Source organism: Aythya fuligula, chromosome 8 (genome assembly GCF_009819795.1).
Source record: "Aythya fuligula isolate bAytFul2 chromosome 8, bAytFul2.pri, whole genome shotgun sequence".
Taxonomy (NCBI): Eukaryota; Metazoa; Chordata; class Aves; order Anseriformes; family Anatidae; genus Aythya; species Aythya fuligula.
In genome coordinates, this window is record NC_045566.1 from 11,897,350 (window position 1) to 11,915,412 (window position 18,063).

The 18,063-nt window shown below is 37.2% G+C and overlaps 1 protein-coding gene across 1 annotated transcript in view; it reads right to left on the bottom strand.

Annotated features, from left to right (window-relative positions):
• Window positions 1–8,238: 8,238 nt before the first annotated feature.
• The window catches only part of PIGK (phosphatidylinositol glycan anchor biosynthesis class K), a 73,293-nt gene continuing 63,468 nt past the window's right edge, over window positions 8,239–18,063 (bottom strand). The window contains exon 11 of the mRNA XM_032192701.1: window positions 8,239–8,518. Coding sequence (XP_032048592.1) covers window positions 8,402–8,518 — 117 coding nt within the window. The 3' untranslated portion in view covers window positions 8,239–8,401. The remainder of the gene's footprint in view (window positions 8,519–18,063) is intronic.

Below are 18,063 nucleotides of genomic sequence, written 5' to 3' on the forward strand. Positions count from 1 at the left end.
AGGTTTTATGGCCTAGTTATAAAAACAAACAGATTTACAGCGTAAAATCTTGTCAGGCCAGCGATAAGTAGTACAACCAGGATTCTCTAGTTTATGCTGTCATTTTACACTCCTCACTATAATTTGATCAATTCATGAGCTTCATTGTGCATCATTTTATATATTAAAATTTTTGCAAAACAGTGTTTACAGAGATCAGCAGTTATAAGATCTGTTACTTCAGCTCTGAACTTGTAGCACATCTTATGTCCTGTTATGTTAAGCTTCAACAGAGAAGCTATTTTTCATCTTGAAGAACCATAGCTCTTAAGCCATGCCATGCGCAAATGAGAGCTGAGAATGATAAAGAAAATCTCTGCAACTAAGAATGGAAAAATATCACCATTGGTTTCTGTTATTTTGGCACAACACAGTTGCAAAATGCCCAGCTAACAGCATCACTGTACAAAATAAGACACAATGCCCCTGAGAAAACCTTCCATACAGAGTTTTAGAGCACCTCAGAGCAACAAGTTAATACTGCCTATTCCTGGAGAAGAAAACTGAGGAAAGGAGTTACTTAACTTAATGACAAGTAACTACATACTACGTTAAATAACTTAATAAGAACATATGAACTACAGCGTTAGCACCCTGTTTTTAGAAGACATTCAGGTCTGCTGACAAACTACCCTTGGCTCTAGCCAGTTGTGTCAGGAACCATGACTTCAAAGAACACACAATGGTATTTTCATGTATTATACATTCACACAAACAAACAGGAGTATACATTGATAAAAGTCTGCAGGATGAGTTTACCTGGGTCTTGTTCTACGGTACTTCTCAAGCGAACTTCTTAGGAAGTCAAAATGATTTTTAATCTAGATAGTGCTCAGGAGGCAAGGACACAACAGAAAAACAGATGGAAGAACATTCCAAATACAAGACCTGTATGGAGCAGATTACTACCCAGCCAGTAAGTTTGAGGGGATGATCTGAAGGGAATCTAACAAATGGGCAATGGAGCATGGTTTGTGCTGTCTAACTATATTCCCCTGAAACAGGAAGATCAAAGTCAGGCTGAAGCTGACAGTGTGGAAAGTTGTGGCTCAACAGCAAACACTGTGCTGCAGAAGTTTCTTTTCATTTTTCTATAGATCTATTGTATGCACCACAAAAACTCTTTGAAAAATTCTGAAAATCACCTCTGAATAATGAAAGTTTTTTATTTGATGCAAGGAGATGCAATTTCTATCTATATTAAAAACATACCTTAGGGATATAAAAAATAATGGGTATGGAAACAGTTAAACAGTGAAAGTATTTGTAAAACAGAAAAATGTACTGCAAAAAAGAACAAAGTGCAGAAACCTTATAGCTTCTGTGAGTTTTCCACTTCTGGTACATTACTTAATACTGATCAATTCTGAGTTTCCAGCTAGCTACTGCCAGCATACCTTACATATCATTACTTTTGGAACACAGTCGCCTAAAAAAAAAAAAAAAAAAAAAGAACGGGGAAATCTGAAAGGACAAGAGCCTAAGATGGTAAGCTTTCTCTGGACAGAAGCTGAAAAATATAAATGCCTCAAAGGATGTTTGATAAAATGGCTCTAAAATAACTGCTCATGCTGAATATCTGTTATAACCACTACTTTTTAAAGCATTTTCTACAATGAAAATGACAACAAAACTTGCAACCTCAAACAACATTTAATCACAGTAAGGATGTACTTTCAGTATCACAGTGAAAATAAAGATGGTGACTTTTATCATGGCTGAATGTTGAACAGGCTCCATGGCAAACACAGTATCACAAAGAACTGTGGTGCGCAGTTAGAGGCCACAAACCAGCATCTCCTTCCCTTCTGTGGCACCCTCCCAGAACTGTGTGCAAGACAGCACAGCTCTAACAAGGCACACTCTTGCAGTGCCAGCAGAAGTTAAAATTTTTCTTACCTTGTATTTGAACACCAGAGCAAGACAGAGAAACTGCTAAACAGATGATCAACATACAGTATCCTTACTTACTGTAGAATAATTTGTTTGGAAAGTGTCTTCAGAAATCACGAACACAAAGACAAGAAACTACAGACAAGTAATCCTAGCACATTCCAAATGAATAGATGGAAAGCTGTAACAACAGAACAGAATTAGCAGTCATAAAGACTTGTCTTGGCTAAAAATCAGTGCAGTTTTTGTAAGAAAAGGCATGCCTTGCAAATCTATTCACACCTCTTCAGTGTTTTCTGAAGAAAGCGGACAAGATCCAGGTGATGAGTCCACTTGGAGCTCCACAGCTGATTTTGCAAAGTCGCTCTTCAAAGACTTACAAAAAATCTATGGAAGCACAGCGTAACAGAGAAGATCGTTACCTAAGGAATCCATCAGAACACAGGAAACAGAGGTTAAGAGCACACATCATTAGCTTTTCCATCACCATAAGGTTACAAGCAGAATTCCAGAGGAAGATGTAACAATATATGACATATATGGGACATATATGACATACATGGGTCTCCCTCCCACCCTGGACAGCCACCCCAAAACCCCATATGATTGCTCTGCATGACATCACATGGCGTGGGACAACCCTTTGGCCAGTTTGGGTCAGCTCTCCTGGTTCTGTCCCCTCCCATCTCCTGGTGCACCCCCAGCCTCCTCACTGGCAGGGTGCTGTGAGAAGCTGAAAAGTCCTTAGCTTAGTGTAAGCACTGCTCTGCAACAATTAAAACATCAGTGTGTTATCAACGTTATTCTCATCCTAAATCCAAAACACAGCACCATACCAGCTACTAGGAGAAAAACTAACTTTATCTTGGTGGAAACCAGAGCACAAGGGCTAGACTCTAAATAAATAAATAGATAAATAATAATTTTAAAAATCCTGTATACAATGAACATTGATTTGTACACTGAAGCAGTTACAGTCTTGCCATGCTCACAATATGCCCACGCAGACCAAAGGCCTGTGCCAAGCAGTCGCAAGATCTAACAGTAACTGCATTTTCATTTTACTGAAAGCAACGTCAAAGCACTTAGCTCAGATGGAGAGCAAAACTGGACCCTTTTTAACAGCCAAGGAAAGCCATCTTAATCATTTCTGATTTCTCAGAGCAGATTTATCTCCTTTAGGAGATGCCCAATGATATTTAAATCAGCCAGCTTCTTTACACCGCCAAGACAGACAACCATTAAGATAACATCAATAGCTTTTAGGACAACAGATACTTCCTTAAGTATAGTGAAGATAAAGGGAATAATGCATATTTAGCAGAGTATAAGGTTTTAGGACTTTGCTGACTTCACTTTGGCCGTCAGATCAAGCTAGAGCCTATTAGTTGCAATCCAAACATGCACGATCCAAGTCTATTAATAGCAGAATGAATGAAATTCATAAGGAAAACATTTGATGTGACTTCAAGGCAAGAGCATAGGTTAGGTTTGTATTTTAACAAACAGAGAAAGCAGATAACATTTCTAACCTCCCCTCCTTCCATCCTTGCTATAATCAAGCTGCACACAATGTCAAAACTGGAAGACATTACTAGCATTATGTTCCTTTGTGTTGGACAAAACTGGAACATTTCTCACTACAGCATTTATGTTTTAATACAGTTATATATATCTCTAACTAAGCAGTATATGAAACACAAAGAGAGTAAGGAGCTAACAAAAAACAAACAGTAGTATATAATACTTAGTGGTACTCTTCATTGGTAAATAAATAAAGCATTCGACAAGTAAGTAACATTACATTAGAACCAAATGTAAAGAAAGCATGGAGTCTAAACTTAAAATGCCTGCTACATGCAAAACCAGTGGACCAAGTCAAACATTTAATATATGACAGCGTTATTGCAATAAGTCCATTTTCAAGCATGGAAGGAAATACATGTGCTATTTCAAATTAATCAGCTTTGACATAGGAACTGGTATGACATGTCATGAATCTCCCAAACAAAATAGCCTGGTTGCCTGGTCTCCACAGAGCTGTGTCACCAAAGCTATGAATTAGCGAGCAGTGTGAAAAAAAATCATACCAAAAGTAAAAGCATCTTTGCTAGAGCTTTGCCAGCACTGCTGTTATTCTATAAAAACAGCCCATCTCTGGTGTAGCTTATTGTGTTCAATGTACTCCTGTACACAGTGCTACCAAGTAACTTCTGCTGATACAATCCACATCTCTAGTAAGCCTATTAATAAAAAGACATGGCTGTATTGACAAGGCTTCAGTGTGCTGTACGTATATACATACAGAACAACAACAACAATCTAAAACTTGAGGGGGAAGAAGACAGTACAATTGAACATTAAGTATGCCCTCAAAAACTTTGAACTGAAACCTTAAACACTGTCGATTCAATCATTAAAATACGGCAGAAATACTCATTAATGAGAAAACGTAACTTATTTAAAATTGCTTCCATGTTAAATTAGTGCTAGGAAATGCTGATTTCGGAACATATTACACAGCATATATAAGTTTTCACACAAAACACCCACACTTTGAAGACGCATTTCCCCACATATAGCACATTATTTTTTAAAATTAATGGAAAGACGTAAAGTGAGACGTAAAGAGGTAACAGTGGAATACACAGAGCAGAAGTTATCTTCCACAAAAAGCATCTCCCCCTTTTTTATTTAAAGAACAAAAACACCTTTTAACACTCAAAAAATGCAAGAAATCTATTATGCTCATTATTGTAAAGAACTAGTTATGGTGGACAAGACACTTCCATTATATACATTATTTTCTGTAGTTCATAACTTCATGGATTAATTAGTCTCCTGGGTGACATATTTTATGCTTGTCCTCAGTCCACAGGTGAATTAGTCCAGAAAGTATAATAAAAGTCAAACAGGTCTCACAGAGCTCTCTGACAGACAGAGCTGGAAGATCTATACACAGGGACACTTGAGTTTTCTGATGATCCCAGGCTTTGTCCCAAAATTGTTCCATATACATGTACAATACTTCCCTGTCCTTATCACTATGTAAATCCTCTATATGCATGATAAATTCATAGCTGAATCTGGTCTTTGCTCTTTCACAAATCACTGGCTTAGTACTATGTACAACTCAGCCCTGCTTTAACATCTACCGATCCCCATTTGAAGGGGCATTAGACCATGAGATCTATTCACTTCCAGTACGCGTTTCCAGGATGTGGTACCAGAGAACAGAAATTCCTGATTGCTGAAAGAAGAGATGGAAATGGACTCAATTTGCAGACACTCAGCAACAGAATTAGAACCAGATTACATATGCTTTCCTGAAGTCCATAATGGAGACCAGCCTCTAAGGAAAGGTGGGGGGGAAAGGGGGAAGGAAAAAGGGACAAAAACCAGACCAATCTCTAGAGAAGAGACATACTCTTGTAAAGACATTTTTTATGAGTCTGTGATCTTTGCCTGTACTAGAAAGACAGCATTTCATGGCAATATTCAGATAAAAAAATAAGTGTTTGGCTGGCACAGATGAATCAAATGCTGATCATCTCATCACTGCTTAGGCTTCCTTCTCCACTGATTTCTGTGGAGATCTTGCTTTTCAGTCTGTTACAGAAGTATGCCTTACAGTTGTGCATTTATGTAAATGTTTGGGCATGGTCAAACAAAACTGTTCTCAAATGTATACAGCATTTTAAAGACAATTTAGAAATCAAATGAAGTGCAGAGGCATGAGAGTGTGTATAGGAGTATAAACCTACTGTTAACTTACCGTTTCTCCAGTTGAATAATGGTAATGCATTTCAACACATGATTCTGAAAGAGAGCTGAAAAACTGAAACGAAACCACTATTTTACATTTTTATCAGCCTCCAGTGTTCTAAAATGCCTATAAAACCCATTGCAAGACACGTCAATGCAGTTACATAGTACAGGATGCAGACATGCATGTACAAAATCCTGCAAGCATGGGCATGCTTGGTTCACAGACCTTTTATGTAGACCCACACAATGCTGAAATTAATTCTGCTCTATAACTTTCTATGCAAGGAAAAATAAAGGAACTGCCATCTGGCTTGTTTTCTGGATTCCATTAAAAAGATCATCTGTGCACAATGCAGAAAGCATCTACACTGCACAAGCATATTTTCTGGCCTGAAAAGCACACATGGTGTGTAAGAATGTCCTGGTTTGTTCCCAGAGCCCAGATCCCAAACTGTGTTTGAAGGGCTGACAGGGAAAAAGATTACTAGCTTAAAGCAAATAAATAAATAATTGCACAAAACACATTCACAGACAATTCTGAGACATTTCTAAGGTTGCTTTCAGCCTATAACTGCTCAAGGAATAAAAGTTAGTGTAGTATAGAAAATACTGGCATACATGTAGCACAGACAACTTTATGGTTTCTCTGAGAACTATCTATATCAACTCCTTACTTTGTGCTTTTAAAAATGCTAGAAATGCCCAAAGCATAGTTTGGTACATTTCAGTCTAATTGTTGTTCTCGCTTCAATTTAATCACCTTCACAGGCATATTTACTGAGTGCTTCTATTCATAAATAGCATTTTAATAACCAACCTAGTTGCCTCCTTTTCCCCAAGCTGATAAGCTTTTAAAAATACAGTAACTGTGGTATCTTCTGCTACTTGCAAAATTCAGCTGAGTTCTGTTGCTTTCTACCTATTGCATCCTGGATAAGTTGGCTGGAAAGAGGGAAAGAGAGAAATTGAGTAAGGTCAGAGGAGTCTGAGTAAGTGTAATTGCAGCTGAAGTAAGGCAGAAAGCTCAATCTGTTTCACTTTAGCCACTTTTAAGTAAGTGATAAAACTTAGACATAAAGTATGTGATTAAAAATACTCATTAAAATACAAAAAAGAGTATCAAAGGCTGGATTAAAAAATTAAATGTAAGCAAATCTTCTAAGAACAAATTCTGTAGGATTCATTTCTATAAAGCATCTATACATTTCTATAATGTCTCTACATTCCTATTAGTCTGTCTAAAACAGATCTTAGTTGATTATTGCATTAGAAATAACTGAGAAAGATAAAACTTTACACATTTTAAGAAATCACCCTTGTATCAGGTTTTGCATATTAATTTACTGCTTGCGAAAAATGTTATCCAAGACAAACATACACATCATACACACATAGCTCTCTGACAAGGTCACTAACCCTAACCCAAGGCTATGATGCCACAGTCAATCTGAAAGAGAACAAAAAGGAAAAAACAATAAAAATGTATAAGCACTGAGATTTGTATGTTCTGAGCAATAGGAAAATGCTCAATACCATATGCTAAGACATCACTATTGCCTCCAATATAATGTGATTACAGATAACTCCTAGTGACTTCAGATCATGTATGTATCAGCTTTATTATGATTAGGATAGGGAACAGACTCCAAAAGCACACTGCGAGAGCATCACCTAGTTGACAGCCTCATTGTTTCCATACATGCAGAAATTTGTTCTCTTCACTACTATTAGTATATTGTACAGACAAAATGCATTTAGCATGCATTCATCATTACACGTCGAAGAAGAACAAATCAATATGCCAAAACAGAATATACAAAACCTAAACAATAAACCTCATTTCCAAGTGCTCAGACATTATAGAGTACAATAGTACAACTGATAACATTTTTCATCCTGATGCTAGAGTCAGTTTTGCTCTGTGCAAAAATCCAGTGCACTGAAAACCCTGAAAGAGGCCAACTCTGGATCATACGAAGTGAAAAGACATCTATTAAGGGTTCCTAATGGACATGCTATAGTTGTAGTTTCACCCTTTTCAGCATTTTATGAAGTAGATTCAGTGAGGTTATCGTGTATATTTGTTTCACTTTCACCAGCTCATACAATCCTAAATCCAAAATTGCCTAAAGGTGAGAGGACTGTTCTTAGGGTTGTACTTAACAGAGCAGGAAAAAAAAAAATCAATATCTTTCTAGACTATTTCTTGTATTTTTTGTTTTTATGAAGAAAGGTTTCAATACATCATGCTAAAGTCTGCAAAGTGGCTTAAGCTTTTATTGATAAAATGACATCCTAAATAATGTTCCGTAAACTGTCTAGTTCTTCAGTGATAGGATGACTCTTTTAAGATTTACTTATAAGTATAGGGGAATAAATTTGCCCATTCACATTTCATAGTCAACCTTAGAAATTCTGTTAAGATATTTATGTCCCCTTCTTTTTAAATTTAACTGGAAAGATAAGCTCAAAAAAGCATTAAAATATACTTAAAACAAACTTAAAAAAAAAAAAGTCTAATTTTATAACCACCTGTGAGACTCTTTTCAGAAAAAGAAGCAGAAGACATGACTTCAAAAAAACATTTGAAGTGAGATTGCAACACTGTTTTTCACTACAACCACAATACACATACAGGGAACTCAAATGACACCAGGGAATCCAAAGAAGCAGTCAGTGCAATCATCTTGCTTGCTCAGATTCAGAAGATGTGTTTCATGTGCTTGATTCCATATGTTTTGAAGAAAACCATGATAATCAATGCCCAGAGTCCTAGAATAAATCCTCCAGGAGGATGCCAGTCCTTTTGTTTTGGCTTCTGAAAAAAAGAACAAACAAAAAGAGAAAAACAAAGATTTCATACTTAGTCTCCATATTAAACAGGCACAGTGTTTTATCAAGTGCAAAAATAAAGTAAAACTCCTGGCAGCAGAGAAAAGCACCATTAAGCTGTATTTCTTCATAAAGAAGAAGTGTCTTTCTTCTTGATGTGGTGTAAATGCTGATGGAAAGAGAGGGGATGCTCAAGCAGGGAGGTTAAAAAAAACACATAAGGCCACTAGAACTGTGCCCATGATGCTACTTTGATGGTCCACATTGTCATTGTGGAACGTGTTTAAACTCACTTCTTTGGACAAAATTTCTCGTACCTGGTTTCATGTTAATAAAAGAGAAGAATTTACAAGTATGAAAAACTGATCCTGGAAGTGAAAACATGAGAGAGAAGAGAAGACAAGGTATTGTTTTTCCACTACCCAGAATGTTTTCTACAGCTCCTTCTGTATTCAGAAATTTTTAAATAAACAGATATCTAAACATATAAAAAGCTATGATTCATTACTAAAGGAATATCATAACACAAAACAGGATTGTTTTTAATGTCAATCACATTTCCCAGAGGCCTCACTGAGTCTGACTGCTTTTCCTTTATGTAGAAATGTATTCTGCAATTCAAATACCTGCCCCTTCAACAATTTTTTCATCTTCAGCAAGAAGAAATTCACTGCAATCTGTTAAGGCTTTTTCTATCACACACTTAACAGTAAGGCGAGATAAAAACTCATCTGTCCCCTTCTTCCTCTTCTCATATTGACAAAACTTTCAGATACTCCATATTCTGTGAGAAATGGATTCTGGGAGATAGATCTTGGGGTGTGCAGCAGCTCTTATCTCTAAGGCTAAGCAGCAAGGTGAATCTGTATGAATACAAAATTTTAGTTAAGAATATCCTGACAGAAATATCAGAATTACAGTATTTAGAGGTATAATTCAGTCCCTCATGCCTATGTCAACTCTTGCTTCAGCAGTTATGCTTTACAGGTTGCTTTGCAGACAGAAGTGATTTACTTTTACAGTAATAAATACTGTACTTTCTGAGTTTTTTATTCCTGCCTTGCTGAATGATTTGCACTATTCTGTCCTCATACAGAATGAGGAACAAGGGGCACACCGAGTATTTTAGCTTTGTTGCATTTAAGTCAAATTTAAAATTGTCTTTCAGCCACGTGAATAACTTACAAAAGATGGTACTGTTTCAATTTCTGCACGCATCTGCTTATGAAAGCCTGCCTTACTGTTCTCCATTAAACATACCAAGTGGCTGGTGAACTTTAAAGCAATGAGGAAGTGTTTGCAGCATCTGTTCTTTCAAAACAGCTTTTCTATCAACAAGAAAACAATGTTTGTGGATATTCAGCTCCCACTCTCTAAGCTACACAGTTACAGCTTTAAGATTTTTGCATAAGTACCATGATTGCACTTAAAAGTGGAACGAGAGCTATGCCCCCCGAGACACCCAAAGAAGCTGATAACTCAGAAATATTAATGATTTTGTTTCCTCTGATACAGGTATCACAGAACAAGCACTATGATTTATATTATTAACAACTAAACCAAAGATATATCCCAAAGATGGTATATATATGTATGCAAACCACTCAATTTCCTAAGGAGCAACCATCAGCTGCAATGGACGTGATATTGGTAATTTGCCACCTCACTGATTTCACAACCCATCTCCATATAAAGATCTCAGGAAATCAACTCTGAACATTCAAAAAGGCTGCCAGCACACCTCACTTCTGAAAGTAACAGCACATGACACTTCTCCGCACAGAGGAACTTTCTTGTTTAAATCCTCCTAATTAACCCATAACTTCGTGTGCATATTACAGTGCCCGTTTCATCAATCTCTTTGTACTATCAATCTTTCCTTTCTTGGATCTCAGACAAATTCCTTACCACAAAGTGGCATCTGACCCTTCTAGACAAATGACTTCAATTTGCAGTCAGTGACACTAAAAGCCTCTCTCTCCTATTTTGTATAGAACACGTAATTTAATTTCTTTAAAGAATTTATATGAATAAATATTTATAAGGTGATCTATGAGTATGGTTTTCCATTTTGTCATGCCATGTATTTAAAGCTCCTCCATGAAATTCCACAAGGAAACAAAGGCCAGTGCAGTAATGTCTCTACACTGAGATATCAAGGACATAAAAATTACCAGCTTAAAGCCATACGATGCAGTGTTAAATTCTGAAAGATATATTACTGTTAAAAACATGAAGGTCCCACAAAACATCTGAGGCTATACAAGAGCTACATACTTGGCCATCTTAAAAATAAATTATCTTAACAAAAAAGATTCACAGACCTGGAAACTGGAATCTACATGCACATATTAAACCACAATAAAAGAGCAGAGAAATGCAACTCTACTGTACATCTGGAAGTCAATAGTGAGGTTAATTGAGCACAAAATTATATAGAAATATGCAAGTATTTTCCACTGGGGGCATACAGACATCAAAACTTTTTCAATGCCTAAAATGAGATTACACAGACTCATGTCTAAACCTTTAAAGTATACCTGTAAGTGCTGAAAGAAGCAGGTTTCTTTAGCTTAATCGTAGATTCCCAAGAAAGTTTGTCATTGACATAAAAACATAAGTAGCTTTTGACTTGACAAATTCATCCATTTAAAATCATAACAAATGTTACATAGAAAACTTCAGTAACACATCTCTGTCCAGCTGGGCACATCAACTAAGCACCAGGGTTCATTTAGGAAAAGCTGCCTGTCTCACCTGTGAATCACACCCCTCTGGATTTAGGATGGAGCCCCTGCTTCTGGAAATTAATGTCAGCGAACTGTACTTGTAACATATCCTGCCAGAGCTTTTGGCCAGCACAGCTGTAACAGCTCACCCAGCAATTCTTCCCTCTTGGCGCAGCTGTGTCAATGCCAAAAGCACTGCCTGCGCACCTGTGTGGGCACAGAAGGGTGGAATCACACTTAGGAGGCACAGCAGCACCTCAGTGTTTCACCCTGAAGTCAGAGGCCAGGCTGGGATGGCCTCCTGTAGAGCACAGGCAAGCCTCTGCAGGGAGGCTGCCTAGTGCCAGGATCGCTGCAGAAACTTCTTCACCTATAGAATTTTGCTCAGGAGGGCAGGGAAATGTCACTGAGATCTCTCCTAGTGGGAAAAGCTATTAAAATCAGAAATATTTCAATAGTGAATAGAAAGGTTTCCTATTTTACCTACACGTACTGGAAACAGTTTTAGAAAAGATGGTTTCTTCCTATGCTTATACCAGTTCTGTGGCCATAAGCAATCCCTAGATAAGCTGGCCCTTTGTATCACTTTTAGGATTGATCATAAAGCATTAGTGAATAAAAAGTTTCTTTCAGATTCCTAAAAATAATAATAATTTAAAAAAAATCAGTACTTATCACATGAACAGGGCCTAATTCAGGGTCTTATTCCAGTAAATTTCTGTGAAAGGCAATTTTTGAAATTCAGGCATTTTCTCACTTGTAATAAATTGCTAAATATGGACAAAAAATGTTAAGTGTTGCAGTATTTAAATTTGCAATTAATTGTATAGCTTTATTGTGCCTAAATTGATGTCAGAATGCGTATGATTGAAAGACTACAGACAAGTTGCAGTACTTACAAATTATGCATAACTCTCTTATTTGGGACTGATCTGGAGAAGCAGAGGCAGTAGCTTTTTGACTCATTCTGAATTTCACTGTAGCAGAACACACATAAGAACTTTTCTAAGTACTGCTTATATAATTGACATATTTAGGTTTTGTGATTTATGGTAAAATACAACCCCATTATAAACGCCCTCTTTCTCCCTACAATAATAGCTGTAACACACAGGTGAAATACACATACAAAATGGCACAATGCGTCATGAACAAATGCATTTAGCAGCTTAAGGGCTAGTCATTATTGAGTTGCTGGAGATCCCAAATTAAAAAGATAGGTAGCTAAGCAACAGCAAGCTTCCTCCTGTGAACAGTTTTCTGCTGCACTCTCTCTAGTTCTGGTAGACTCATTATTCTGTAGAACTTATGAAACAGTTAACAGAAAGTTGCTCCAAGTACTGTAATTAAGGAGAGGATAAAGCAGCGTATTTTCAAACTGGATGGGTCTACAGAGACCATAATGGAAAGTATCCAAGAGTTTCAGTGAAGGTGTTTCATAAAACATACAGTACTTGTTATTGCAATTAAAATGAATTTTATGCAAGAAATAAAAAGTATTAAAGCTGAAGTAGTAATTAGATTAAGAATGGTCTAATTTTAAAATGTCACATCAGAACAGAAACAAGATTTAAAGCATCACATATTAACATTTCACATGGAAAACACTATGATAAATATCATTATAATCCAATCCTACAGTCCTCTTCCAGCAGAACTCCCCTTTGTGTTGGTGTCCTGAATAAGGATAAAAATATTGGTACAGAAAGCTTTGAGTTAAACCCAGATTCCAGAAAAAGCAATGCACACAGTATAAACGTAGCAGCGTAACAGTCAGGAATGTAGAAATTCCCAAGCAAGAAAGATGTCAATTCTTCAGTCTACACCAACATCTTATTCCACACAGGGCTTCAGGAAAGGATGCAAAACCTTAAAAATCAATACGTACACAAGCTTTCCTACGTGGGCTGTTCTACCCAACCTGGGACAGGTGGTGTGCATTTGTATCACAGAAGTACAAAATATCCATATGCGATCACACAAAAATCAAAAGTTACAAGTTCTGTATTCCAATGAGTCCGTTAAAGTGGCAGCTATCATATTTCAGATTAATCCCTGCTTAATTCTCTCTGGAATTTCACAGTGCTCTAGGCCCATTTTGGTCTATTTATTGCAGCGGACATGATATAAAATACCACTTAGGATCCTGGGGCTTTCTGGCAGACAGCAGCAGCTACTAGGGGAAGTCCCGTGCGTATCTCTCTGTGGATTTCTCCACCTCTATACGTCTTAGGGGTCAGCAAGCACTAGCAGAGAAGTAAAGCACAATTGCTGCTTGTCAGTGCAGTGCCCTGCATCATTATTAGGTCATTGGTGTGAATGTTACATTATTTTGGGATGTAGATTTCCAAGATTTTTTTCTTGATCATTCTCCTTTGGAATGATCATTTCTATTTCTTTCATTGCAATACTACAGCTTTTATGTTTTGTTTGTCAAGATATTTATGTTAGAGTCTATATTGAAAACCAATACTGATACCTGAAAAAAGAAATGATCCACATTTCAAAAAGGAGGTCTTTGAAATCCAAGACAAACCTCAGACCCAAGATCACCTACTTCTTATCTCAGAAAAAAAAACTAATATATATATTTTATATATATATATCAAACCAAAGGACAAGGAAACTATGGAAAAGCCAACTTCCACTAGGCAGGACCCCATGTCAACAGCACTTTATATATTTCTTAGAGACACTCCATAAGAATTTGACTTTACTTACAATTTAAAATTGGGTAGTCATTTCAATTCTTATGAGAAAACACATAATAAAGTTTTATTTCAGAACAAATTTATGTGCATCACAAGTAAATCATGGCATAAAATACATCCTCAGAGCTTTTATTAGGAGTGTGCACTTCTAATTTGTCGGTTACAGTTTTGATTTGTGGTCCTCACAGTGGGGAGGGGGAAATCAAATAATTCCAGCCATCTAGTAATAGTTTAATCCTCTTTTGTGCCCACAGCAAGATTAAAGTCATAAGAGAACTCCAACCTAAGTGGTGCCTGTTAATCTGCAAAACAATTTAAAGCACACTTGTCTAATCTCCCAGTTTGTGTTTATTAACCACAGTGCCATGATTACTGATATCTCCAATATTAATAAAATAGTGAAGAAAGTTCACTCATCAACAACAAAAACTCATGGAAGATATGGGGAAAAACAGCAGTTAAACTAAATTAACATGTCATTGCCAACAACTGCATTTTAAATATTTACTTTGAAAACTGTACAATCACTATAAAACAAATACTGCTATGATAGCTTTAGTTTTTCATTTCCTTCTAAAATACATAATCTGTTAGGGCTTTTTAGAAATGAACTTCTACTTCAATTATGGCTGCTCACTTATTATTTTCTACTTCCAGCATTATCTCTCAGCATTACATAGCACTTTAAAGTGCTTTCAGTGTTTTAACAATTATTCATTAATCTTCCAACCTGTGACACAACACATAATATACTTCTTCTAATCACAGGGAGCTTTCCCAGCACCTGAGACCCTGTGCAGTTTAATTCCCAGACAAGCCAGCACTCATATGAACGATGCCTGATTGGCAAACAGGAATCATGCTATGGGGCCTCCAAACCAAGAGGTGCGATTTGATAAAACCAAAGCTAACTAACACGGCTCTGTACTGGCAGCTCTAACAATGCATGTCTATCTGCTACAGGGTGGCACAGCAGAGGTCTTAACTCTGCTGAGGTAAGAGGGCTCAGCTCTTACCTGCTCAGTACCAGCAAGTTATGACACTCTAAATCACGCATATGCTTAAGGGCAGAGAAGAAAAAAGTCACAAGATTAAGCTATTTCATATATAATATATATATATAAACCACATATTTTTAGGGTCTATTAGACATTGTTTTTCTATTCATATTCATTCATTCTAAGCAAATTGTGTTTCTGTTCATATTCATAGTTTTATATGAAGCCACAATCATGATCTTCATTAAAGCTCACATCAAAGTCCACATCAAATACATGAATTACATTTGCAAACAGAGCATCATGCCAACTGAAGCATGCAAAAATAGATGAGCAGCATAATTAAACAGACTTGATATTCAAAAGTTGGCCACTGTTACTCTGAGAAGCATCCTTCTTTTCAAAAATGTCTTTACTTAACGTGAACAAGAAGAGGATTATTAGCAAAAACATGACTGAAGGCATTCAATCCAAAGGATAACGTTCTTGAAGTCCTTATATCAGAGGGGGGTCTGAAAATGACAGAAATATGCACTACTTGCCCACACCTCAGTGGAGGGAACCTCCAAAAATGATCCACCTGCTGCTACCTAGGCTTTTGATTAAGCAGACAGAAAAAACAGCTGCAAAAGTTCAAAGGATTTGAAAAAGATCTGTAGAGGCTCTAGCTGGATACATTTATTTTGTATTAACTAGAAAGGTGTGAGGTGGGCCACCCTACTCTCACAACAATATTTTTGGAGCAGCACACACTGCCCATTTTCCCCTGGGAAAAGACTATCCCAAGGTCTTTTACAGGGCAAAGGTTATTGCTACAAATACAGGGACTCAAAACCATTGGGATCAGAAGCACAAGCAACCACTCAGCTCTGCAGAGAGGAGGCCGCATGTGCCAGTGTGTGCTGCAGCCTGCTCCACGTTGGGATGACTGCCCCACGTACTGGCCTCCTGCTGGGAAGTCTAACAAGGCTCTCCCACAGGGTCACTGCACCACACAGAGAGACCACTCAAGTACTTTTAAATCCATGTACTCTGAGGCAGGTGTTTTTTCTTTTTTTCTTATCTCATAAAATTAATTGTGTGCCTCAAAACTTCCATCATGAAGTACAATGTCGTCACTCAAATTCAAATTAAGTTGTATCTGTTTATGTGGAGAAGTCATGACATTCATAAATTATTTTGCTCTTCCTTTCAAAGTAGCAGTGATGGTTCTAACTGCACATTTTTTTCTGGATATCCCGTGAGTATCTATTCATTTATTTCCAGGTGGCAGGCTGTATTAACAGCAGATGTTAGACAACATTAGATCTTTTGCTCAATATGCCATATTGAGTACAAAATCTAATCAAACGTCTTAACAGCTAAATTTAAAGAAACTGGAATCCAAATAAATACTCCCTATTCATGTACTTTTTACTGTTCATTTTTAAATGTCTCCAGGATCTCTACAACTATAATTTTAAAAGTTCTCTTTTGCCCTAAGCTGTGTGCAACATTATACCTGTGTGCAGTAGAGCTCCAGGTTTTTCTAACTTTGGCTTGCACAACTCAAAACTGCATTACATTCAAGAGGCAGACATGAGAAAAAATGAATGGAGGGAGAAGCAGGGCTGAGGCAAAAGGTGTCTGCACATATATATATGAGCAAGATCAAATATAGCCATGTTTTCACTGCAAAACATTTTCATTTTTAGTGAGAAATCAGGGTATTACAGCTCGTGCTAGATCTGTTTGCTCCCCCCCACCACCCTGCTTTTAAAAGCAATTGTTGTATGCACTAGTTTTGTACTTGCATGCTAGACAAGTATTCTCAAAGTTTATGTTGTATACACTCTCTCTGCGAGCAGAAAAAATACAAAAGGAAAAAAAGAACTATTCTGAAACATCAACCCAATAGTTTTGGCTATTCTAGCTGCTATACATCCTTGAAAACAAATCATAAAACATGGAAGCAATACAGGAACTTAGTAGTTGCACATAATTAGACTAACACCAGAAAGCCATTTCTGTTACGGTTGATATGTCAAAGAACAAAGAGTCCCAGAGAGCAGATTCATTCCTGCAAAGAGTTTTTGTAGGCAGCTGCCATTAAGAAAGAATGACAGATTTATGGTATCATAAATATTCCATTTTCCCCCATAACATTTGCATGACACCAGTTCATCAGTCAGATGCCACCTGGGGTTCAACAAAGTCCTGGAAGAATGAATGAGTACAGCTGACTATATATACATGTACTCCCCCAGATTAACACATGTAGTATATACAGTATCTACACCTTTCTGAAAGGGTAAGTCCTTTAAAAGGATTAAACCACGGATCATCTCATCTAATGGCAAACCTGTTCCACTTTAGCTGCCTACCACCTAAAGTGACCACTGGTTACAGCCCTACGGATGTCATGTGGTGCTGTAAATGTCCCATGTAAGTACTAAATGTCTGATTGTCAGCCACAGATTTGTAGGTGGGCTTTCAGCATTCCTTCCATACAATCCTGGTAATATGCGATCGCTTGAGTCACAAGAGTCAATGCGTGGGGAAAGGGTGTGCGGAGGAGAAAGCTGGCACTGGCAGGGTGCCACACACGGATCAAGAAAGCTGGTCACTGAGGAAGTAGCTGCCTGCACAAAGCTGAATCAAATGCATACAAAGAATTTCCACAAGAACATTGAAACAGGATGCTATCTTGTCTGTTTTACAATATGAACACAACTCTTCCCATACTGGAGTCTTCACTCATTTACCCCTTCCACCCATTCTTAAAATGGAAATGATTTCATCAAATTTCAACTCTCTGAATTATTTAGGAAAACAATTCCTGACAGAGCACTAGAGAACATTCTGCCAATATCTCTATCTCTTGCCATTCATCAGTACTGTCAAAAGCTTCTGTGTTACATTGCCATGCTCCTCACAGCATGCTACTGAAGGGTAAACAAACTACAATTAACTTAACACAAAAAATCACCAAGAACACCTCACCAAGTTTAAATGCTTAAGTGGGATAAATGTGTGAATATATTTGGAGCTAACAGTGCCATCACCTGAGGAAAAATGTTCTGAGAAGTATCTAGTATCACAGACAGCACTACA